General features: G+C 40.9%; 1 protein-coding gene and 1 long non-coding RNA gene across 2 annotated transcripts in view; one reads left to right on the forward strand and one right to left on the reverse strand.

Annotated features, from left to right (window-relative positions):
- The window catches only part of LOC137503016 (uncharacterized), a 129,636-nt gene that overhangs the window by 24,552 nt on the left and 80,557 nt on the right, over positions 1-24,527 (forward strand). The window lies entirely within an intron of this gene.
- The window catches only part of LOC136885659 (GATA-binding factor A-like), a 35,475-nt gene continuing 27,532 nt past the window's right edge, over positions 16,585-24,527 (reverse strand). Inside the window, exons 4-5 of the mRNA XM_067158353.2 lie at positions 24,031-24,256; positions 16,585-16,931 (exon numbers count right to left, since the gene is read on the reverse strand). Coding sequence (XP_067014454.2) covers positions 16,585-16,931; positions 24,031-24,256 — 573 coding nt within the window. The remainder of the gene's footprint in view (positions 16,932-24,030; positions 24,257-24,527) is intronic.

Below are 24,527 nucleotides of genomic sequence, written 5' to 3' on the forward strand. Positions count from 1 at the left end.
TTAACCCGCAAAATATTAAAAATAGAATAGGAAGTACAGTTAAAATGATAATAAATGATTCTGCTGTATTGTTTTTATTAACTTACCCAATGCATTGCAGTTAGAACAGTGAATAAATGGAAAAATAAACAGCACTTTTCGTTGAAACTAATAAGCCAAAGAAAAATATTCAGACTACCTAACTGTTTCTCAAAATAATCAGTCATGGTTTTCTACTTTTGTGCCGAGAAACACTTTTTCTTTATTTTGCTTCTCAAGTTTCTCAAAACAAGTTTTTCGGTGATGAAAGCATCATCCTGGCAATATTATTCCGACCCTTTGTAATTCTGTGTTACTGTAACTCCTAACACTCGTGCATTTTTAGTGTTTTTGATATCGCGGTTAAGCCTCAACGCGGTTGATCCGATTATGGTAAATCGAGAGTTTAGCGTAATTCGTAATTGAATCGTCGATAAAAAATACAAATAAAACATGTGTTAAATTGACGATCTTGTGAAAGTTTCGACGTCAAGGCAATTTGCCGAAGAGATGGGGGAACTCGCTGTTTTGTAACAGCTGTGTAATTTGAAAATGTCACTGTTGATGTTGTTGTTAATGGTAAATGACGGTACGGCCTTGGTTGTGTGGCACAGTAGTCGCACAAGGTGGATGTTCCCTTACTCCTCGCTTCAATTCCACCTTGTTTGCTCCATTAGTTGTGGAATCTCCTTCACGGTATATAGAAAGATAGAATGTTGAAAGGAACACTCGATAGGATATACTCTACGACAAGTCAATGTGGGAAGAAGGAGAAATAGAAAGAAAACACGAAAGGAGAAGGACAATCTCCACATCTTCACGTAGATTGGCTTCCTCTCCATCAATCCCAGTTCTTCTGAAAACCTCCTTGTGTGTTTGTCCTGTTTTCCTAGTCTCTTACCACTTGCATTCATGTTTATATATTTTTTTTGTCTCTTCCCATTTCCTATTTTTATCCATCTTTCTTCTTATCCTACACTTATCCAACATCAAGACAGGATCTGCTCCTCAGTTTACATTGATGCCCATTTGTCCAAATTCGTGATGAAGCTGGATAGCAGAAATGATCTTGTTGGGTGCTGTGAGATTGTGAGCAACTGCAAAAAGACCTCGATAATGTTCTGAGATGGACAGCAGGCAATGGTTTGATGATAAAAGCGGAAAAGCCAGGTTGTGAGTTTCACAAATAGGAAAAGTCCTCTGAGTTTTAATTATGGGGTGAAAATTCCTTAAATAATGTTATTTGTTTTACGTCCCACTAACTACTCTTTTACGGTTTTCGGAGACGCCGAGGTGACGGAATTTAGTCCCGCAGGAGTTCTTTTACGTGCCAGTAAATCTACCGACACGAGGCTGACGTATTTGAGCACCTTCAAATACCACCGGACTGAGCCAGGATCGAACCTGACAAGTTGGGGTCAGAAGGCCAGCGCCTTAACCGTCTGAGCCACTCAGCCCGGCGAAAATTCCTTATGGGAATCATTGTAAGTACCTAGGTGTTAATATAAGGAAAGATCTTCACGGGGTAATCACATAAATATGATTGTAAATAAAGGGTACAGATCTCTGCACATGGTTATGAGGGTGTTTAAGGGTTGTAGTAAGGATGTAAAGGAGAGGGAATATAAGTCTCTGGTAAGACCCCAACTAGAGTATGGTTCCAGTGTATGGGACCCTCACCAGGATTACTTGATTCAAGAACTGGAAAAAATCCAGAGATAAAGCAGCTCTATTTGTTCTGGGTGATTTTCGACAAAAGAGTAGCGTTACAAAAATGTTGAGAAGTTTGGGCTGGGAAGACTTGGGAGTAAGGAGACGAGCTGTTCGACTAAGTGGTATGTTCCGAGCTGTCAGCGGAGAGATGGCGTGGAATGACATTAGTAGACGAATAATTTTGAGTGGTGTCTTTAAAAATATGAAAGATCACAAGAAGAAAATGAAGTTGGAATTCAAGAGTACAAATTGGGGCAAATATTCGTTTATAGGAAGGGGAGTTAGGGATTGGAATAACTTACCAAGGGATATGTTTGATAAATTTCCAAATTCTTTACAGTCATTTAAGAAAAGGCTAGGAAAACAACAAATAGGGAATCTGCCACCTGGGCGACTGCCCTAAATGCAGATCAGTAGTGACTGATTGATGACTAACAAATGGTAAATAAGTTAATCAGAAAGTGATGGACCAAAATAGAGGATTTTTTTTTTTTTTTTTTTTTTTTTTTTTTTGCTAGTTGCTTTACGTCGCACCGACACAGATAGGTCTTATGGCGACGATGGGACAAGGAAGGGCTAGGAGTGGGAAGGAAGCGGCCGTGGCCTTGATTAAGGTACAGCCCCAGCATTTGCCTGGTGTGAAAATGGGAAACCACGGAAAACTATTTTCAGGGCTGCCGACAGTGGGAAATAGAGGAAAAAAATAATCTATATGTGGTGCTGGCAAAATCAGCTGATGGAGATGAAGAAGGAAAGACAGTGAGAGGGAGACCTGGAACAAGGTGGATCGATTCGATAAAGAGGAGTGCAAGACGAAGAAACCGGACTGGCACAAAGTATGGAAGAGGAATGGTGGAAGGAGAGAGGAAGGTGGAGAGGTGCCATAAATGCCCCGACCCGAAGGAGCTATCTTTCTTAATCCGTTTACCCTCCAGGACTGGTTTCTGTCTTGGACTCAGCGAGCAATACCACCTCTACCGCCTCAAGGGCAGTGTCCTGAACCGTGAGACTTTGGGTCGACGGATACAACTGGTGAGGAGGACCAGTATCGCCCAGTTGGCCTCACCTGCTTTGCTGAACACGGGCCTTATAGGGGGGGGGGGGGGAGATTGGAGGGAACAGCCAAGGAAGAGGGAAGGAAGCGGAAAACCAATTCGAGGATGGCTGAGGTAGGAATCTAACCCACTTCTACTGAGTTGCCCTCCCGAGGCTGAGTGGACCCCGTTCCAGCCCTCGTACCACTTTTCAAATTTCCTGACAGAGCCGGGAATCGAACCCGGGTCTCCGGGGGTGGCAGCTAATCACACTAACCACTACACCTCAGAGGCAGACACCAGCAGGAGCTGGATAAGAGAAAAGGAGGATAATGATGAATTAAGTAAAAGAACATTCATGTAACTGTCATTCATTCAGCCCAATTACTTTTTGTTGTACTCTTCCTCTTAAAACAATAATCACCAGAATCCCGTCCGACTCGTTGGCTGAATGGTCAGCGTACTGGCCTTCGGTTCAGAGGGTTCCGGATTCGATTCCCGGCCGGGTCGGGGATTTTAACCTTAATTGGTTAATTCCATTGGCCCGGGGGCTGGGTGTTTGTGCTGTCCCCAACATCCCTGCAACTCACACACCACACATAACACTATCCTCCACCACAATAACACGCAGTTACCTAAATATGGCAGATGCCGGCCCACCCTCATCGGAGGGTCTGCCTTACAAGGGCTGCAATCGGCTAGTAATAGCCACACGAAATATAATATATACCAGAGTCCCTCCATTACCCTATATTTCTCTTAGGGCAGAGCTGGCTATTGGAGCAATCTTCATGTTTCCAGACTTTTGTGTCAAGTATGGCCTTGGTTGCTGCAATGCACCTTTTCTTTATATGCTTTGTGAAGGTTTTTTGTCTAATGAGGAGAGTAATTCCCAGATACTTGTAGGAGTACGCTGCCACAGGTGATGACATCCATTCCTGACACTCTTCCACCTCTTCTCAACTTCAGAACATTGGTTTTACTGGTGTTTAAATAAGGCGTGATCAAAAAGTTTCCGTTTGAGGGCGTTGCTGCAGCCGGCATGCAACGTAGCGCGACTCCGATGCGGATGTATATAACCACGGACGTTTAGCCAAAGGGATTAGTGTGGTAGTCGTGTCGTGCCGAGATGCGTGCGTTAAATGCGGCCTCGTGAACTCTGGCGATGTTATTACCAAATGCGTCCAAACAGGACCAACGTGCTGTTTATTCTGTTCTTGGCTGGCAAAGGACAAACACCGGTGGATATGAAGACTGTGTATGGGGCAGCATGTCTGTCGAAAACTACCGCTGTGGAATGGTGCCCCAAGTTCCGTGCGGGTCGCGTTTCGACACAAGACGCCGGTCGATCTGGGGGCCAGCCTCATCCATTACGCCAACTCAAGTGGGAGACATTCGAGCATCCGCCCTATAGTCCTGATCTCTCCCCAAGGCCTTGAAGGGTCGACGCTTACTGTCGCACGAGGATGTGCAACAGGCGGTTACGGACTTCTTCCACAGCAGGACCCGGCGTTTTACCACTCAGGGATCTTCAACCTGGTGCGTCAGTAGGATGAGTGCCTTGATGCTCACGGCGATTTCGCCTGATTGACAACCCGATTCAAGACTGAAGGTATCGGTCAAAGAAATAAAAAGGCCACGAAGGGCGTGAAAATGAAACACTGCCTAAGCCTCGTGGAGTCTGAAAATAACAAGAGTTGACCAAGGGAGGTCGGATCGGATATATGAAAGTGAGGAGCCTGGTACAAGTAAGTTGAAACAACGCCAGGAGTCAGCTAAGGGTCCCGTGGTCTCCAACCCACGCTCCCAAGTTGAGAGCCATTCCCTAGATCCCAGTATTGTGTGATCTGCGTGGATAAACATTTCAGTTTCCTGGACACTACAACTGGAGCGGTGAAATGAGGATAGGAAAAGCGAACAAGAAACAATACGAGTGAAAACGACTTTTTATTCTCTTTTATATCTGAGATGCAGTGACATACAGCTCATATACACAATATTTATCACACTTAAATATTATAAAGTACGTACAACAAGAATATAATAGAGAAATATAATCTGCACTACACTATTTAAAGCGTTACATTCAGTCCGCCAGTCAGAAAGCAGTGCCTTGAAGACGATTTGACGAATAAACTACACTTGTAATAGTGATTTTTAGTACATGTTGCATAAAAACTGAATAGCAGCAGAGGAATGTGTGTTTCTAATTCGTGATCAGACAGTAGTGTGCGATATAGCGTATATATTTAGAGAGAGGTGCCTATATTCAGGTTTTATTTGGCAGTGCAGGAAAAGATTTTATTTTTGACATTTAATATGTGGGGGCGGGGGTCATTCGAAAATATGTGTAACAAAATACAGTAGTGTCATGTAACAAAAAGTGTGACAGAAGTGTAACCTAGCAACCGTGCAGGCTGTGATGTATGACTGGTGGTCATCTGAAATTAGCAGCTCTTGATGGATGGCCACGACCGAGAGACAAGTTTATGATCATTTCATTTTTCTGTAGGGAAATTTGACACCATTTTTTGTTATCGCTGTCGGTTTGATGCTGTCGTGGATGGCGAATAGAGATTTCATATTCGAAACCGACTTTCAACCTATTAGGTCGTGTTACGTACATTTAGTACATGTTGAAGAGATGTTAAGTACAGAAAAAAAAAATGGCCAACCAGACACCAGTGGGATCCGAACCCACAACCTCCCGATTTCGCGAAATCTCTTCAACACGTACTAAATGTACGTAACACGACCTAATAGGTTGAAAGTCGGTTTCGATTACAATGCGGTCGTGAAAATTCAATATTCAGAGATTTCATATTGTTTAAGGTTTAACTTCTCCAGTCCTGACGATAAATCTGAATAATTTTTCATGTTGAATACTTCTATAATTTCTGAATAGTACTATGGACGGGGAGTGTTTCAAAACCATGAACATTTTAGAATCAAAGTCATTTCTAAACAATACGTGTGACTACAGAGTTCGTTATCTCATTTTAAAGAGGAAAGACTAATAAACTTAACAGTCTGACCTTGGTAACCTATGACGTCACTGAGTGACGCAATAGTACCGCCATCTTGACCTGCTAACATCGCCATGCTGCGTGGCTGATAGGTTGTGTAGCTCTGCATTCTAACGTTGTAGCGCGTAACTGTATAAAAGTTATTAAGCTGCAGAGGAGAACTTCTGCATTCATAATTTTGTCTCACTTGTTCACAACCAATTCACAATCATTGTTAAGTTTACATAACGTAATCAATATTGGACATATACAGTATACGCATGGTTAAAAGTGATGCGATAGAATCTGAGGATATCCTTTTAGAATGAAACGCGTCGTTCTTTCAAAAACTAGGTTCCCAGAAAGAAAACGTAATTTGATTTCATTGATTGCAAATGTTAAATGCATTCAAGCTGTTTAGGCCTTTCAATCGTCAAATTAACCAGCGTTTCGCGCCAGTGTGGCAGAGGACCTTTCCCAGATGTTGGCAGCTAGCGCGCCTTTTAGAACACACTGCAAGCCTCCTTTGTAGGACAATACAGTGACGGTGCACTAAATGGGCCCATAGACATGCAATATTATTGCGCAAAAAGGATTGTACAATATATTGTTAGCTGCCCACAGACATACAATATTATTGCACAACAATCGGGTTTGTGCAGTAAATAGAATCGTGTGGATATAATATTGCTGGTTATGCAATATATTGTTCAAAAATGGGCATAGACGTACAATATGCATGGAAATATATAGTGAGTCCATGTCGGTATTTTGTTTGGTGAACACTCTTTTCTGTATCACGATGTCGCTTCACTTCCTTCCGGAAGTTTGTACGCAGAGAACTGACTTTTTTTAAAAAATAACTTTTTGCTTGTCGGCGTTCGGGTATTTTTCGCGATATTTCTTAAAAAGCACCTTGTTCTGTTCGCCTTTTTTTTTTTAACGCGATTGCTGTAATCTTTGCTCTTAACGTCCCGTAGAGCTGGAAGGCTTCGATAAGCTCCAAAATAAACTTTTTCACTACCTGTTTGTCTGTCATCACGATACTTTCTCCCCCACTTGTTGATACCAACTGGCGGGAGGTCGCGATATTGCACAATATTGCAAACACACGGCACAGTATTTTGTGATTTGCGCAATATATTTCAAACTCTTTTGATTTCGTACAATATATTGCACAACCCTTCAATATTAAATACACACTATCAATTATATTGCACAAACCCCGATATTGCGCAATAATATTGCACGTCTGTGGGCCCCTTAAGGGAAATATGTACCTCCACCTGCATAAATGCCTGCCTTTGAAATTAAATTAATTATGACTTCCTTCTGGAAACTTAATTTTTGATATAAAAGCCAAAGGCAGCCACTTCCTTTTGGATGTATGGACTTGGATTATTTTAAATCATGTTTTTGTAAAGCTAAGGAAATTTGTAATAGTGTGCTAAACACGTGGATTTGTTCTCTCGAAACAATACTAAAATTCGTACATTTTAAGTTAGTTTGCTTTTAGGAGTTGAATATTTAAAAAGAATATCTAATACATTTACACACATTCAAACATATACACACAAAATATTTACAATACGCCCTAAATGCAGATCAGTATCGATTGATTGTTGAAACAATACAATATTGTATTGTATTGTTTCAGCACGACCGACTGGATCCCTCGCTGCGCTCGTAGCTAGCTAGAGCGACGCATCAAGTCGGCCGTGGTTTCAGTAACCACTTCATTGTTTCTTTTATTTAACATTGTTCCAAACAGCAGCAGCAGTATTCACACTGGATCATTCGATCTACACGGTTGTTACAAATGAGACATCGGGTTTCAAAAATCTGTATCTCACAAAGTATTGCACATAAAACAATGATTGATTACCGGTGATGATAAGGAAACTCACCAAGTTCTAGTCCGAAGATTGCTAATGTATAATGTGTCCTCTTTTCGTTACAAGGCGAACATCAGTTCCGTTCTCCAGTGTAGCATATCCCAGAGGTAATGTAAGCCTGGGGCTCATCGAGTGTTGTTCGCAATGGGGTACGTAATCGGTGTTGCTAACATATTCTACCTCCGGGAGAAAAACACAAACACTTAGGTCAGGAGACCTAGGGGCCATTTGAACAGCGTCAAGTCATCCTCAGCACAACGCCCAGTCCAGTTTCATTGCAAACGTTAAGTCGTCTAGTGCTTTGACGTTTGCACGAGTAAACCGTGTCCGGTAAAACTTTATTAACAGAGGTGCAGAAGAGAGGTTACGAATCCAACATGGCGTAGCTCGCACGAAATCACAGTACGCTACACAAGGATGTCAACTTTGGCATTCCAAGACCATTGGTCTTGTTTGGTTAGGTCCAGCTAGCGACAAGACCAAAGGTTTGGCGGCAAGCAAAATGGGTCTGGGAGCATCCGGGATAGAACCTCTAGCATTCCCAACGGTAGCAGTGCATTCTACGTTTGAGAGTGGACAAAATTAGAATTGCAGATACATTCGCTGTGGCTATTTCAAACTTCTCGATTTCATTAATTTCAAGGAAAGTGGCAGCCCTGTAGCTAGACATGACATTCACCAGGATTACTTGATTCAAGAACTGCAAAAAATCCAAAGAAAAGCAGCTCGGTTTGTTCTGGGTGATTTCGGACAAAAGAGTAGCGTCACAAAAATGTTGCAAAGTTTGGGCTGGGAAGAATTGGGAGAAAGGAGACGAGCTCCTCGACTAAGTCGTATGTTCCGAGCTGTGAGTGGAGAAATGGCGTGGAATGACATCACTAGACAAATAAGTTTGAGTGGTATCTTTAAAAGTAGGAAAGATAACAATATGAATATGAAGTTGGAATTCAAGAGGACAAATAGGCGCAAATATTCCTTTATAGGAAGGGGAGTCAGGGATTGGAATAATTTATCAAGGGAGATGTTCAATAAATTTCCAATTTCTTTGCAATCATTTAAGAAGAGGCTATAAAACAACAGATAGGAAATCTGCCACCTGGGCGACTGCACTAAATGCAGATTCGTAGTGATTGATTGATTGATTGATTGATTGATTGATTGATTGATTGATTGATTGATTGATTGATTGATTGATTGATTGATTGATTGATGCGAGCTCTGTCTGCTCTTCATCACAGCTGGTCAATAGGAACACAGAAAATGGTCGCATTTCCCATATTTACATAGTCTTCGTTTTAATTTTACTGTGTAAGCAAGAATACTTCTTGACAAGCATAAGGAAAGGATCTCTCCTCTTTGCTACTTCAGGTATCGTTTCATATTTTTACATGCTTTTATCATTCCCAAACATGCACCCCTGTTAGTACAGCTCTACTGTGTGTGTGTGTCCTTGAACTGCCGATACTATTGCAGAATATTTTGGTAGGCTGTAGATTCTATTTTGTACTGTCTTTGGGTCGGAACAGTCGTTGCACGGTAACAGCAGATAAAGCACTTATAATATTCTAAACCACAGAACGCTTTCTGCTCAGAAGTCATCATTTTACGAACTGAGCTCGTCTTGACACCAAATGTATCAAACAGATACACGGTTATTAATTGGTAGGGGCTCTTTCTTCTGAGGTGGAACGTCTTTTAAATTGGAGTCCGGGCCGGGGTTCTCTGGCGAAAAATCGAAGTAACACTTTTTATGAAACACTAAACGTGGTTCATCATCATCATCATCATAATCGATTTTCCGCTTCAGCAAGCCGGGTGCGGGTCTTTACGAGCCTCTTCCAGTTCGTTCTGTCCATCCACAGCTGATGTTCTGCCTTTTGCTGCCAATTTACGTCACGTTTGGCAAGGTCTTTGAAAATTTGCTTTTTCCAACCATCACAAGGCCTCCCTCAGGGCCTCCTACCAACAACATTCCTTTCATAGTATGCTCTTGGGGTCCTAATTGGAGCCACTCTTCTCATATATCCATACCATCGTAATCTGTTTAATTCTAAGGTTTCCAACAGGTTCCTGTCCAATCCAAGTTGTTGCCGAATACTTTCATTTCTTATTTTGTCTCTCCTTGTCTTTTGGAGACATGTCCCAAGGAACTTCATTTCAGTGGCCTGTAGACGACTTTGTGCAGATCTAGTCAACGTTGCTTCTTCCAGTACCTATGTTAGAATTGGTACAAGACAGTGGCGAATTTCCCATAATTGCGATTGCATTTTCAACGAAAAGTAAATATGCATTGTTCATATTTTAATGGAAGTTACTTATATAAAATTCAAACGCACAGTTATCGGTACTCAGAGAGGGATGAAACGAGCTTGGCTGGGTAGTGACTGATAATGATTGCCAAACTAGACCCTTGTTGGTTTTTGATCTCTTTCGTAGGGTTGGAATGCGGAACGAACAGCCACATCCGTTAAGAGGGCGGTGCAAGGTGGAGTCGTGTAAGTTACCGTGTGTGGCCGGGATTTATTTGCTATTTCGTGAAATACTGGAGTTCTTGCTTGTGAGTGGTTCTTTTCTTGTGCTATAAATGATGATATATGACAAATGTGTGTTGTGGTAATATAAATGATTCAGTTTCGTGTGCTTGTAGTGTAAATATCAAACAATAAAAATGCGGGAATGATGCGATTTTGAAATGACATCACATAGATCAGAGAGTAGTTCATCAGGCATGGGTGTAGGAACGCCAGGGTCACGTGTTTCTACCGCGGAATCCGAAGTGAATTCTAACCATTGTGTAATCGAACGATTATTAAGAGAACCATTTAGTATACTTTTGGAAAAAGCATAATTATAAATGAAGGACAACCGCGTCCAACTCTGAATGAAAGTACACAACATAAGTCGTGTTTTCGTGTTTTTTTTTTTTTTTTTTTTTGCTAGGGCCTTTACGTTGCACCGACACAGATAGGTCTTATGGCGACGATGGGATAGGAAAGGCCTTGGAGTTTGAACGAAGCGGCCGTGGCCTTAATTAAGGTACAACCCCAGCATTTGCCTGGTGTGAAAATGGAAAACCATCTTCAGGGCTGCCGATACTGGGATTCGAACCTACTATCTCCCTCTACGCGCACGGCCAGCTCGCCCGGTTTTTCGTGTTTTCAACAGAATTCTTTATAAAGCAGACTATTGGATTAGTGGATCTGAGATCTTAAACAAACTTTTCTGTTGGCCTTGTTTGTTGTCTTTTCTTGAAAAATGTGTTTGGAATGGCGGTCTGTTAGCGTTGGTGTTTGCAATTTTTTTTTCGGTTACATCCCATAAACCAGAAGTCAGGAGTAGCCACTGGTACCAGATACGTTTTGTATAGCGTGAACTTGCAAGCTTGGGGAAATGAGTCATCCCAAAGTAATTGACGAACGGAGTGGTAGAATTTTGATGCAGCTTGTATTCTATTGCCTATTTCTTAGTTTATGGTGTTGTCAGAAGAAACGAAGCTCCCTAAGTATTTGAAGTTATTGATAGCGTCTACTTCTTCATGTTGCACTTGCAGGTGGACTGTTTCAGGATTTTGACTCATCACTAAACCGACGGTTTTCGCCCGGCTGATGATCACTCCCATTCTTTCAAATTCTTCTTGCCAAAGATCTAGTTTATCTTGAACTTCTGCTTCTGTCTCACGCCATAGCATAACATCATCAGCAAATACAGGTGCATTTGTTGTCTGATCCTTCATTTTCACTGCTTTTATAACCTCATCCATTATAGTAATGAAGAGAAGCTAACTGTGGTTATAACCAAAAATTATTCCGAAGGCGTTTGAGAAAACCAAATACTGTATGCGAACTGTATATGAATGCATAGAATCATGGATATGGTTTTACCGGGCGAGTTGGCCGTGCGCGTAGAGGCGCGCGGCTGTGAGCTAGCATCCGGGAGATAGTAGGTTCGAATCCCACTATCGGCAGCCCTGAAGATAGTTTTCCGTGGTTTCCCATTTTCACACCAGGCAAATGCTGGGGCTGTACCTTAATTAAGGCCACGGCCGCTTCCTTCCAACTCCTAGGCCTTTCCTATCCCATCGTCACCATAAGACCTATCTGTGTCGGTGCGACGTAAAGCCCCTAGCAAAAAAAAAAAAGATATGGTTTTGGACTTAGAAGACGAGAGAGCGATTCTTTGGTTGTTACCCCTTAACGGCATGACTCCGGGGAGATCAAGAGTTCCTATATATCATGATATACGTCCGACAATATGGCAGCCGGTCCAGTACACAACATTATGGCCTTAAATATTCGCAAGAAACGTATTGTGCAACGACATGAACGATTTAGACTGCTAACCATATTCGTTACAGCGCCCCTGGCTGAAGCTCAGTGAACTACGGCCGCCATGACAGTTGCAGGCAAGAGAAGTTGACACCTCGATACTGGGCAAGCCACATGTCACTTTAGCTTAGCCGTATTATCAGTTCATGAATGGATGTGGTTATTTTTTGTTGTAAAAATAAAGTTATTTAAAAGTTCAGACGTTGTTTGAAAACACTGGTACAATTAATAATCATAGCACCTTTAATGAAATAAGCGCAGCAAATCTGGCGGCCGTTTGGTTGGAGAGAAGATGAACAGTATTAATACGCGTTTTCCATTATCAAACTGCCCATGTCGTGCGCAGCATTTAACTTTACCAATCGCCATTACATTTCACAATTAGGCCCTGTGTATGAGAAATTATTTGCGAGTTGTTTTAGTATAAGCCTAAACCCAATTTCATATCCAATAAGCCATTCTAATTATGACACATTATTTTTTTAAGGTTTCCTTTGAACTCCCCTGTGGGTTGTGGCGGTAGATTAACACACACGGCATCCCGCGCCTGTCGTAAGAGGCGACTAAATGGGGCCCCAAAGGCTCTTAACTTGGGAGCGTGGGCTCGTGACCACGGGACCATTATTTGAGTTCTGGTGTTGCTTCCACTTACTTGTTATTTGTTATTTTCCGAACCCGGCGGCATTAGAGCATTCGAGGCCTAGGGAGTCTTTCAATTTCACGCCCTTCGTGGCCCTTATCTATCTTTGGCCGATACGTCCATTTTTCGAAGTGTCGGATCACTTCCATTTTTCTCTCTCACTGATTAGAGGATGGTTGGCTAGTTGTATTTCCTCTTAAAATAATAATCACCACCACTCCCCCCTTCCTGGGATTACAACAGAGAGAGAACGATTTAATATTGCATCATTATAATACACCTTATGAATGCACTTCTAGTTTAATTGTTATTTAGGTACCCAACTCACTTTGACCATTTAACATTATTTCATTAAATATTATTGTTTACTGGGCGAGATGGCCGTGCGGTTAGGGGCGCTCAGCTGTGTACTTGCATCCAGGAGGTAGTGGGTTCGAACCCCACTGTCGGCAGCCCTGAAGATGTTTTCCGTAGTTTCCCATTTTCACACCAGGCAAAAGCTGGGGTTGTACCTTAATTAAGGCCACGGCCGCTTTCCTCCCACTCCTAGACCTTTCCTGTCCCATCGTTGTTATAAGACCTATCTGTATCGGTGCGACGTAAAGCAAATATGAAATATATATTATTGTTTAACAGGAATCTGGAGCCATTTTTCAACCAATACAGTCTTATTGTCACATAACCACAAACGAATTATTCACATTGGTTAAACACTGTCATCACATAACTTCTACGGTACTTTTAATACATGTATTTTAAAAAGATTTGTATCATAATTAAGGCCAATTTTATTGCATGAAATATAAAGAATATCGAATTTAATGCGTACGTCTGAACACGAACAGCCACTCTGCCATGACACCTGTCGTTTGATTTACCTGTAAGTGTCATGGCTGCCAGCAGTTCAAGTAGATTTAAAGATGGTCGGCAGATAGCAGTCTATATCTTTTATGTCGATGGTATTATGAGATAAATTCTGCAGCCTTTTGTGACATTACCGTGAGTAAGGGGCTTTGCTAACGTTAGTGGTAACTCGTTTGAAACACGACGTCATTTGTACCTACTGTATATACAGTAGAAGGCAGTGTTCTGGCACACGGCAATAACGTGGGGAAGATGACGAAGACTTGGTATAGACAGATGACGAGCACTGGTTACCTCAGCTGGTTTTCTGTCCACGTTAAATGGTCTCTTAATACATATATCTGCCTTTTGCCGACACAGATAGGTCTTATGGCAACGATGTTATAGGAAAGGACTAGGAGAGGGAGGGAAGCGGCCGTGGCCTATTTCCCTCCAACAGCTTGCATTCTGGAGATAGTGGGTTCGAACCCAACTGTCAGCAGCCCTGAACATGTTTTTCCGTGATTTCCTCATTTAAAAAAATAACACCCACGGTATCCCCTACCTGTCGTAAGAGGAGCTCTGAACTTTGGAGCGTGGGTTGGCGACCACGGGGCCCTTAGCTGAGTCCTGGCATTGCTTTCACTTACTTGTGCCAGGCTCCTCACTTTCATCTATCCTTGTTCTTTTCCGACCCCGACGCTATTAGGTTTACGAGGGCTAGGGAGTCTTTCATTTTCACGCCCTTCGTGGCCCTTGTCTTCCTTTGGCCGATATCTTCATATTTCGAAGTGTCGGATCCCTTCCATTTTTCCCTCTGATTAGTGTTATATAGAGGATGGTTGCCTAGTTGTACTTCCTCTTAAAACAATAATCACCACCACCACCTCATTTTCACACCAGGCAACTGCCGGGGCTGTACACTAATTAAGGACACGGTCGCTTCCTTCCCACTCCTAGGCATTTCCTCTCCCATCGTCGCCATAAGACCTAACTATGTCGGTGGGACGTAAGCAAATTGATAAATAAATAAAAATATCCAAGAATTAATATTAGACAAAACCGAACTTCCACTAGAATGAACGCGTTTATCTTCACTGCGTAGGTATGAACATCGCGACCACGTGACTTAGCGTACGTGAATAAGGAGGCTCTGACTTACGACTTGTGAATGACTTATAAATAATCGGGCTTGTTAAATTGTGAACAAGTCTCACCTTTACAATGCCAGTTCTTATATGATTCGTTCTTTTTTAGAATATCATCAGCTTGAACTCAATCACTGATAATATTAAAACAAGGTACCACTGAAGGCAAAAATGTACAAAGTTAAAATATTATAAAATTATCGAAATAGCATCTTAAAAATTGAAGGTGTTTATTCGTAGGAGCAAATTATGTAAGGTGTGGTGTGAAGAAAGTCCCATTTCTAGTCCTATTCAACGACAGCTGTCAGATTTAATTCAATATTATTGCATAACACTACACACATGTAATATGAACTCTATTTCACCAAATGCCTGAACAAGTTTTTAAAACTGCGTGTGCAGTTCTGAACAGGATAACTTTCCTCACACCACATATTACCTCATTTGCTTCTACGAATAGACATCTTCAGTTTTTAAGATGCTATTTTAATACGATGCGATATATTTTAAATCATACAATTTATCATCATAAGTGTAATTTTGGAATATTTTAACTTTGTACATTTTCTTCTACAGTGGTGTCTTGTTTTTGGTATTATCAATGATTGAGTTCAGGCTGATGATGTTCTAAAACATGCACAGTTCTAGCCTTTCAGGCAAGCAACTCAGTATTGAAAATTAGGGATATAAGCTACAAATTTAAGGCAAATAAAATATAATAATAAAGTATGAGAATATATTCTTTCGGAGACGGGACAGGTTTTTCTTCGGGTACTCCGGTTTTCCCTGCCATCTTTCATTCCAGCAACACACTCCAGTACCATTTCATTTCATCTGTCATTCATTAATTATTGCCCCAAAGGAGTGCGACAGGCTTCGGCAGCCGGCACAGTTCCTATCCTCGCCGCTAGATGGGGATTCATCCATTCCATTCCTGACCCGGTCGAATGACTGGAAACAGGCTGTGGATTTCATTTTAATGAGAATGTATTCTTTATTTATTCCTAAAAATGACAGTCCTTTTCTTAATCATCGTTATCCAGTCGATTAAATTAGCAGTTTGTCTTTTTCTACCACTGCGAGCGCTAATGTCAGTCAATGCATTGTTTCACTTAAGCACCACTGCGAGCGCTAATGTCAGTCTATGCATTGTTTCACAAGCCTTTATAACTACATTCTGTGTGGACATTAAAAAAACGCCTAATGGTATTGAACCAAGGAACACATTACATAAATCATTTTGTAAATAAGATAATTTAGCTAGGATTTGAATAAAAAGGAAACGAGTAAAGAAACAAGAGATTTTAGGCTTTTTTTCGAAACTGCATTTAGGGCGGATATGATTTTCGAAATTTGTTTTTTAAGTTTGATAGAACTATCCTAGACTCACAATTTGAAACCTTTCCGGACTCTTTATCCCTTCAACTTTCGGCACAGTTGAGGAAACTGCTTAAGTTTTCGTTTTTCGTAGTTTGGGGACCTCTACTTTGTCTGCTAAGTAATGTTTTCAACATTAAAAGAATGAAACATAAAACTTTTTAAAAAAATGTTAATTTTTATTGTAAAGGTGAGTCTTTTCTACTATTTAACAAGCCCATCAAGGTCGACAACACGGCCAAAACATAAACTTGTAATATTATAAATAATCAGTAAGAAGACTGTGACTTATCCTGTTCAACACTGACACCGTTCCAAAGCCCACTGCACGTCCAAGCGCGCCGTAACACTCTTCAGGTTAATTTACTGGCATGCAGTGGTTTGAAAGCGAAGGTGCCCAATGTTTGTATCAGAGGAACCTAGACGAAATCTCTGCCATATGTAGAATTATGGCCTGATTAAGTACCTAGAACACAGAATCGTTAAACTCCCGGAATTTGCTTGTGGTGGATGGCGTTTTCGCTTTCTCTCAGTCTCTTGGAGTGGCAGCAGTGGGTACAGAGTTTTTATGTTGCACAATGCCGCACTATGTGGACGCCATCAGCTTGGTGGCTGCCATGTGGTGGTGATGGTGGTGGTGGTGATGCCCCATCATGTAGCTCCCCACGTCGGCTGGCGCAGGACCGGGCGGGGGAAACCCGAACACTTGCTGATGACTCGGAGTCGACGTCGCGTAGTTCTGGTGATGCTGCTGTTGCTGCTGCTGTTGTTGTTGGTAGCTGGTTTTGTCTGAAGGCTCTGTCTTGACGCTCGTGGGCGACAGCAGCGACGTGTGCCCCAAGTAGGGACGCTCGGAACTAGTGGACGCGGTGGACGTGGCCGGCTTGTTGTGAGTGTCCCCACTGCTCGCGGACACCGGAGTGGGCTTCCCATCTGGAACACAAGAACATCACATAGCGTTCAGTCTGCAAGCCTATGTGAATTTACTAACGTCTATTTGCAACTAGTTCTGTGGTCTCGCTTATTTCTATAACTCTTATCTTGAAATCGTTAGAAACGGAGTCTAAGGTCTTCCTCTAATTCTCTTACCCTCCATAACAGAGTCCATTAAGACAACAGTAAGGTAGCGGAAAAATCACGATTTTTGCCATCATAATTTGGACAAAAATTAGCATGTGCAAAGAATGAACATTGTAGACTGTTATTCTCAATAAACACTGATCTGCTTGTAGGGCAGTCGCCCAGGTGGCAGATTCCCTACCTGGTGTCTTAAACGATTACAAAGAAATTGGAAACTTATTGACCATCTACCTTGGTAAGTTATTCCAATCCTAACTCCTCTCAATATGCCTCAACTTGTCCTCTTAAATTCCAAATTTATCTTCATATTGTGATCTTTCCTACTTTTAAAGACACCACTCAAACTTATTCGTCTACTAATGTCATTCCACGCCATCTCTCTACTGACAGTTCGGAATATACCACTTAGTCGAGCAGCTGGTCTCCTTTCTCCCAAGTCTTCCCAGCTCAACCTTTGCAACATTTTTGTAATGCTACTCTTTTGTCGGACGTCACCCAGAACAAATCGAGCTGCTTTTCTTGGGACTTTTTCCAGTTCTTGAATCTAGTTATCCTAGTGAGGTCCCATACACTGGAAGCATTCTCTATTTGGTGTCTTACCAGAGACTTATATGCCCTCTACTGTACATCATTATTACAACCCCTAAATACCCACATAACCATGTGCAGAGATCTGTACCCTTTATTTACAATCCCATTGATATGGTTACCCGAATGAAGATCTTTCCTTATATTAACACCTAGGTACTTGCAGTGATCCCCATAAGGAACTTTCACCCCATCAACACAGTAATTAAAACAGAGAGGATTTTTTCCTATTTGTGAAACTCACAACCTGACTTTTAACCCTGTTTATCGCCATACCATTGCCTGGTGTCCATCTCACAACTTTATCGAGGTCATTTTGCAGTTGCTTACAATCGTGTAACTTATGTATTACTCTATACAGAATAACATCATCTGCAAACAACCTTATCTCTGATTCCACTTCTTTATTCATATCATTCATATATATAAGAAAACATAAAGGTCCAATAATACTGCCTTGAGGAATTCCCCTCTTAATTATTACAGGGTCAGGTAAAGCTTCGCCTACTCTAATTCTCTGAGATCTATTTTCTAGAAATATAACCACCCATTCAGTCACTCTTTTGTATAGTCCAGTTGCACTCATTTTTACCAGTAGTCTCACATGATTAGCTTATTAGGTACTTGTTATACTTCATAGTTAATTCTTTAATACAGTTTATTCCCTGTGATACTTTTTAAAGCTGCAAATTGACTCGAAGCCATCGGAAGGTAAATTCGGAATTTACTCATGTGACATGAATAATATTGTTACAGTTACTATCCATAGGATGTAGGTACAAAGTGGACTGCTATAATGATACTTAGTAAAATAGCTTTTTGTCAAGGAAAGCTCAAATATTGTTACTAAAATTTTCATAAATTTTGTCGAAAACTTTATTGCCCTCATTTTTAAAAGAGCTACTACATTCATGATTATGGAACATTAAAAATTGCACACTAAAAGAGTGTGCCGAATTTTATTTGTCTGTGATTCATGGTTACAGAGATAGGAACATTAATAGGCCTATTGTAAAAACATACACTTGTACAGCGGAGCAATACAAAGTAAAAGATAATGTCCAGTATAGTTCTTGTTCCAGGCTTCGTGTCTATTGTTTAACATTGACGTATATTGAACTTGGGAGGGAAAACGTTAAGTTAGAGCTGTTTTAGACGAAACGGGCCTTAAAACGAATAATATAAGGTGTTGATTTGTGTATTCATCTTGTGATGAGTATATAGTTTCTATTTAAACATAAGATTAAGTTCGGTGCATATTGATACATAGATATTATGATTATTGGATTTCCAATGAAAATAGAAGGGAACCCTATTTTGAAAAAAAAAAGCATATTAGGGCTATAGTTTAACAATTACATACAATTTGTAACAGACTGAAGCTTATTAAAGATGCGGTGGATGAAAGTTAAAAAATTATTATAACAACATTATCTTCTAAATATATGAAATAGAAGTTTGTTCAATTCAGTGTCACAAAAGTTCAGGTGACATACTGGGGTATATGTTGGTCTTCTAAAGCAGGACAATTAAAAGTAAATGCTGCTCTGTTTGAGAAGATCCACAAAAGCATAAGTAATCATCTGAGACATTGATGTTAAATCGCTCGAAATATTATTTAAATTTGCCATGGCCAGAGAGGAATTGTGTAAGCACAAAATTAGGCACAAGCACTTTGCACTGGAATCGATGCTGGATCTCAGGAAAGAACAGTTCTCTCGTTACGGATCCTTTTGTGTTTGTGCTCCATATGTTATTCCACTAAGCTTCCTTTTCGGGTAACATATCGGAGCTTTATCATATGATACTTCCATCGCAAATTTTGCAGCTTCTTTTGCTAACTAGGTCTACTTTCTTATTGATAAATATATAAGGCTGTGTATTTAGTGTTTATTGTGAACATTCGCTTTTGTACGCATGGAATTCAGACCACGCTAACAAGTAGAATCATACGCCCCTCTGCGCCTTTTCCGTAGTAAGTACGAATAATTTAATTACATTTAAGTTATTAAAAAATCAACACGTTAAAACATAGTTTCGTACTTTTTTTTTAACTTGCCCAAGAAAGCGGAATGATGAGGCAGCAGAAGACAAAGCACATCGCAACAAGCAATGGTCAATCTAATGTTGTTGGTCACTTTTATGAGCGTTCTATATTGTAGGCCTTCACATTTAGTTTTGTTCCGACTCTGTGATGATAGGGCATCTACCCAATGTAAAGACAGTCCTTCCATCTGTCAATACTCCCTCTTGTCTTATTCTTTAAGGGATCGTTCCTTTACGATTTTTTTCTCATTTTTGTAATCATCTTCACAATTTTCCTTGTCAATATGGACCAGTGACCGCGCGGTTTTACACCTAAAGACAATCACAACAAAACGTCGCTGCCGGGAGAAAACTTCCTATGTGCAACAATGAGTGTTTTGTACTCGTGGAAAGCGTATACTGTCCTCTACAATTTCACCAAAACAACTAATGTAACATTTCAAAGTTATAGCTGTTATTCGAGGAAAAATCTTACAGATTATTACATTAATTCATTGCATTGTACAAGTTAACGTGCTGAGTGAGAGTTCACATGTACGAATCTGCAAGCGCGCTTTTGTGTGTGTGTTTCTATGAGATCATGCATTTATGTACTGTACCGTTATTCCTGCTCTTATTGTAATCTAAACTATTCATTTGGTAAACTTTTTAGACTAATAAACGATGTAATCTAATGAAACAAATCTCGTATGTACCATTTTACAAAAAACGAAATCTCCTATGTGCTACATCTAACAAAATTATCTTATTTTTGTAGCGAATATCAACGCTCTGCAGATATTTAAACACCAAATAGAAGCGAAGAGGTGATGATAAACGAGAATTGTTCATAACCTTGGTCATTAACTACATCTCTTAAAAGTGAGAGTTTTTGTATCTCCTGTAAAATGTTATGCTTTAAACACAGGAGGTTTCTTCCTGGCAGCGACAAAAAAACCATCGCTACTTAACATGACTGAACAATACTTCATGTTATCAATGCTCGGCGTTGTTATGGTCTAAGGAACACAAGTCTAAATTCATGAATTCTGTTATCATAGTCGGTATGAGACATAAATAATCGGAAATGGCATTCTCTATAAGACACTTTTATTAAAACTATTCAGAATATTAAAAAGATACCATACGGTTAGGGGCGCGCAGCTGTGAGCTTGCATCCGGGAGATAGTGGGATCGAGCCCCACTGTCGGCAGCCCTGAAGATGATTTTCGGTGGTTTCCCATTTTCACACCAGGCAGGGATCTACCTTAATCAAAGCCATGGCCGCTTCCTTATCACTCCTAGCCCTTTCATGTCCCATCGTCGCCTGTCCGTGTCGGTAAGAGGTAAAGCGAGTAGTAATAAAACAGTTAATAAGGTAACTTATCTGGTTCTTACTGGGGTCTGTTTTTGTATTCTTGAATAATCTGGAAGTACCACTTGACTATTTCTTCAATATAATGACGAAATTACTTATCTTGTTAGTGTCAAAGAATAGAGAGCTTTGACTTTCGTAGGTTACTGCAAAAATTAAACAAAATGCTTATCTAATTTTCCCGCGGGATAAGTGAATTCCATATAGAAGAACTACAACCCCCAAACATATCTAACTTGTGTTAAAATGCAAGAGTGCCACAACCTGGATGAATGAAGTAAATAAAGGCCCATTTAAACACTGGACAGAAACGCATCCAGAAAGATGGTCAACAGAGTTCCAGAAACCCTAGAAACAGGAACAGAACCTGACAAACGACATTGGGAGTCAAAAGTCAAATCGTGAAAATTTGGGAGCGGAAGACACAGGAAACAGAAAAACATTAGCTAAACGTAGTCGGTAGATGATCCAAACTTTTTATAAGTTGCTTTACGTTGCACCGACACAGATAAGTCTTCTGGCGATGATGGGCAAGAAAGGGCTAGGAGTGGGAAGGAAGCAGCCGTGGCCTAAATTGCGGTACAGCCCTAGCATTTGCCTGGAAAATGTGAAACCACGGAAAACCATCCTCAGGGCTGACGACAGTGGGGTTCGAACCCACTACCCTGAACACATTCACAGGTATCTAAGTTCAGTCATACTGGAGTCATTCTAAAATCAAATCACTAAATGATCACTCCAGTAACTGCAGAGGAAGGCTTACCCTAGCCCGCAATACATTCTGTACCTAGCGGGTTGCTAAGCGACTAACAATTTCATTTAAATTCTGATAATATACGGTGTATGATTTTCATCCTTAGTAATGTCACTTCATGCAGCCATGTTTGATTACCACCTGTCAAGCCAGAGAGTATACACTTCCTCCGATCATGGAATAATACTATGCTGTGCTACATACTCTTTGAATCTCTGACCTTCCCCAGCTTTTAAATACTCAACAGATGGCAGGACGTTCCTAATAACTTACATGTTGCCAAGAGAAAACAGTCGACGTACGCACAGGTATCAAGTCGACTAGCCTTCTGTATGACCAGTAATGAAATGGCGTATGGCTTTTAGTGCCGGGAGTATCCGAGGACATGTTCGGCTCGCCAGGTGCAGGTCTTTAGATTTGACGTCCTTAGGCGACCTGCGCGTCGTGATGAGGATAAAATGATGATGAAGACGACACATACACCCAGCCCCCGTGCCAGAGAAATTAACCAATGATGGTTAAAATTCCCGACCCTGCCGGGAATCGAACCCAGGACCCCTGTGACCAAAGGCCACCACGCTAACCATTTAGCCATGGAGCCGGACTGACCAGTAATAAAGCGCAGGGACAAACTCTTGATAAAGTGCGTGTCTACTTACCCGCACCAGTATTGTCACGGTCAAACGTACTGTATGTTGCATTAGGCCTATCTCGGTCAAGATCGTTTGAAAATGTTAAGATCCAGATACGCTCGAATGATCGAAGCACGGTGAATATTATATGGAAAGAAGTGTTATAAACTAAGTTATATTACGAATGAATCAATTATTATGTACCGGTGTTTAAGTGTTAATAAAACTAGTGAAAGGGCAGGCAAAACAATATGATTACAACAGGCATTACTTCAGTCTTAGTTTTGTTATTGATATTTGTCTTTTACTGCAGATATTTGCATGATATCTTCATTGCACAATTCACACACACAGTTTTCATGCGGGTTATGAAATCTCTTATTTTGGCAGAACTTGTGCTGAAAACCATCTGTTGCCTACCTTATTATTACGTGTCGAAGCTCGTAATTTGCTTGTTTGCAATCATCCGTCGTTATGGCGTCTGTTGAATAAAAGTCCTTCCAGATATACCTGAGTTTTTCTATGAGAATTTCGAATGTGTTCTCGTAGGCCTTAGTGTTTGATGTCTTCTAAGAAGATTTTTTTAAAAAGTAAGACATAGGTCAGTCTTGATGGTGCTGTCTTCCCGATACCCAGGATTCGTTTCATATAACAAGTTTTAACTTTCTTTAGCGTTATCAGGTCGTTAATTTTAAGTTTACGGCAGATTATATGGATCCTATAAGTTGCTAATGGTGCTGTAGCTGTTTTAAATAGTATCTTTACTGTTTTTTGTTGAAACGTTTTGTGGTTGTTGAATGTTGTAAATTGCTTTTATTGCTGATGCTGTTCTTTCTTTGATATGATTATTAAAATATGCTATGTTATTCATGATGTATATTTTGGGTTTTTGCCGTGTAATGAACTATATAAACACTCTCAACGCGTTTCAAAAGGAACCTCGCCTTTCTTCATCAGGAGTCAATAGAGAAATGAAACATGACGCATCAAATGTTGCTAAGAAAAAGCAACAAGGAACTTAAAACGGTGCCCATTTTAGCCGTATGCTAGAGACAACGAATGGCAGCAGTAAAGCATCATTCCCTAATCGTTCTGATAATAGGTAGGCATGATTCACTGAGGTTCCTTGTTGCTTTCTCCTAACAACATTTGATGCGTCATGTTTCATTTCTCTATTGACTCCTAATGAAGAAAGGCAAGGTTCCTTTTTGAATCGCATTGAGAGTGTTTATATAGTTCATTACACGGCATGAACCCAAAATATACATCATGAATAGTTACACAGGCCGTGAAAGTCTAAATTATAATATTAGATGCTATGTTCTTTGAAGAGTAACTCCGAGATATTTTAATTTTGGTACTAAGTTACTTCTAGAGGTTGATTTTGAAGTGTGAATGTATCTTTTAGAGAGTTCACAACCTCTTCTGAAAGTATTTTTTAAAGTTTTGTCATGATTTATTTATGTCATTTTTAGGGCTCATGAGGTGAGTCTGTTTAGTACCTTTAAAATAGGGATATCGAGACGAGTTATCTGCGGAGCAACACGGGTCGACTAGTTATTGTCAAGAGGTACTCACCGTGACCATCTTCGTGAGCTCCTCCGCCAGAAGAGGTCTTCTTGGGTTTCCTTTTGCGGGTCTGGATACCATCCTTGCGCATAGCGAGCGGTCTGTTCACCCCGTGAAGCTTGAAGTAGAGGCCGCACGCGTTGCACACGGGCTCGCCTTCGTTGTTCCGTCTCCAGAGCGTGGTGGTTCGGGTCCCGCAGTTCGTGCAGCACAGTCCCAGACGTCGGGTCGCCGTCTGACGATACACACAGAACAGAACAATGAACATGTAGAGGAAAGTGAGCAAAGTCGGAACGCGGCACAGCACGGTCTGTAATGGTGGCACGAGTCTGACATTTCGTAGTTATGCTAACTAAGCAATGCGCTCGCGAGTTAGGCTGCAAAAATGATTAGTTCCAAGTCTTGCCACCAGGGGAAATTGTGGCGCTACAGACTGTGGTAGGGTCGCAAAAAAGGCAGGAAAAATCAAACGCGTTATAACGGTGTTTCTGGCATCTTCATTAGGA

Source organism: Anabrus simplex, chromosome 14 (genome assembly GCF_040414725.1).
Source record: "Anabrus simplex isolate iqAnaSimp1 chromosome 14, ASM4041472v1, whole genome shotgun sequence".
Taxonomy (NCBI): domain Eukaryota; kingdom Metazoa; phylum Arthropoda; class Insecta; order Orthoptera; family Tettigoniidae; genus Anabrus; species Anabrus simplex.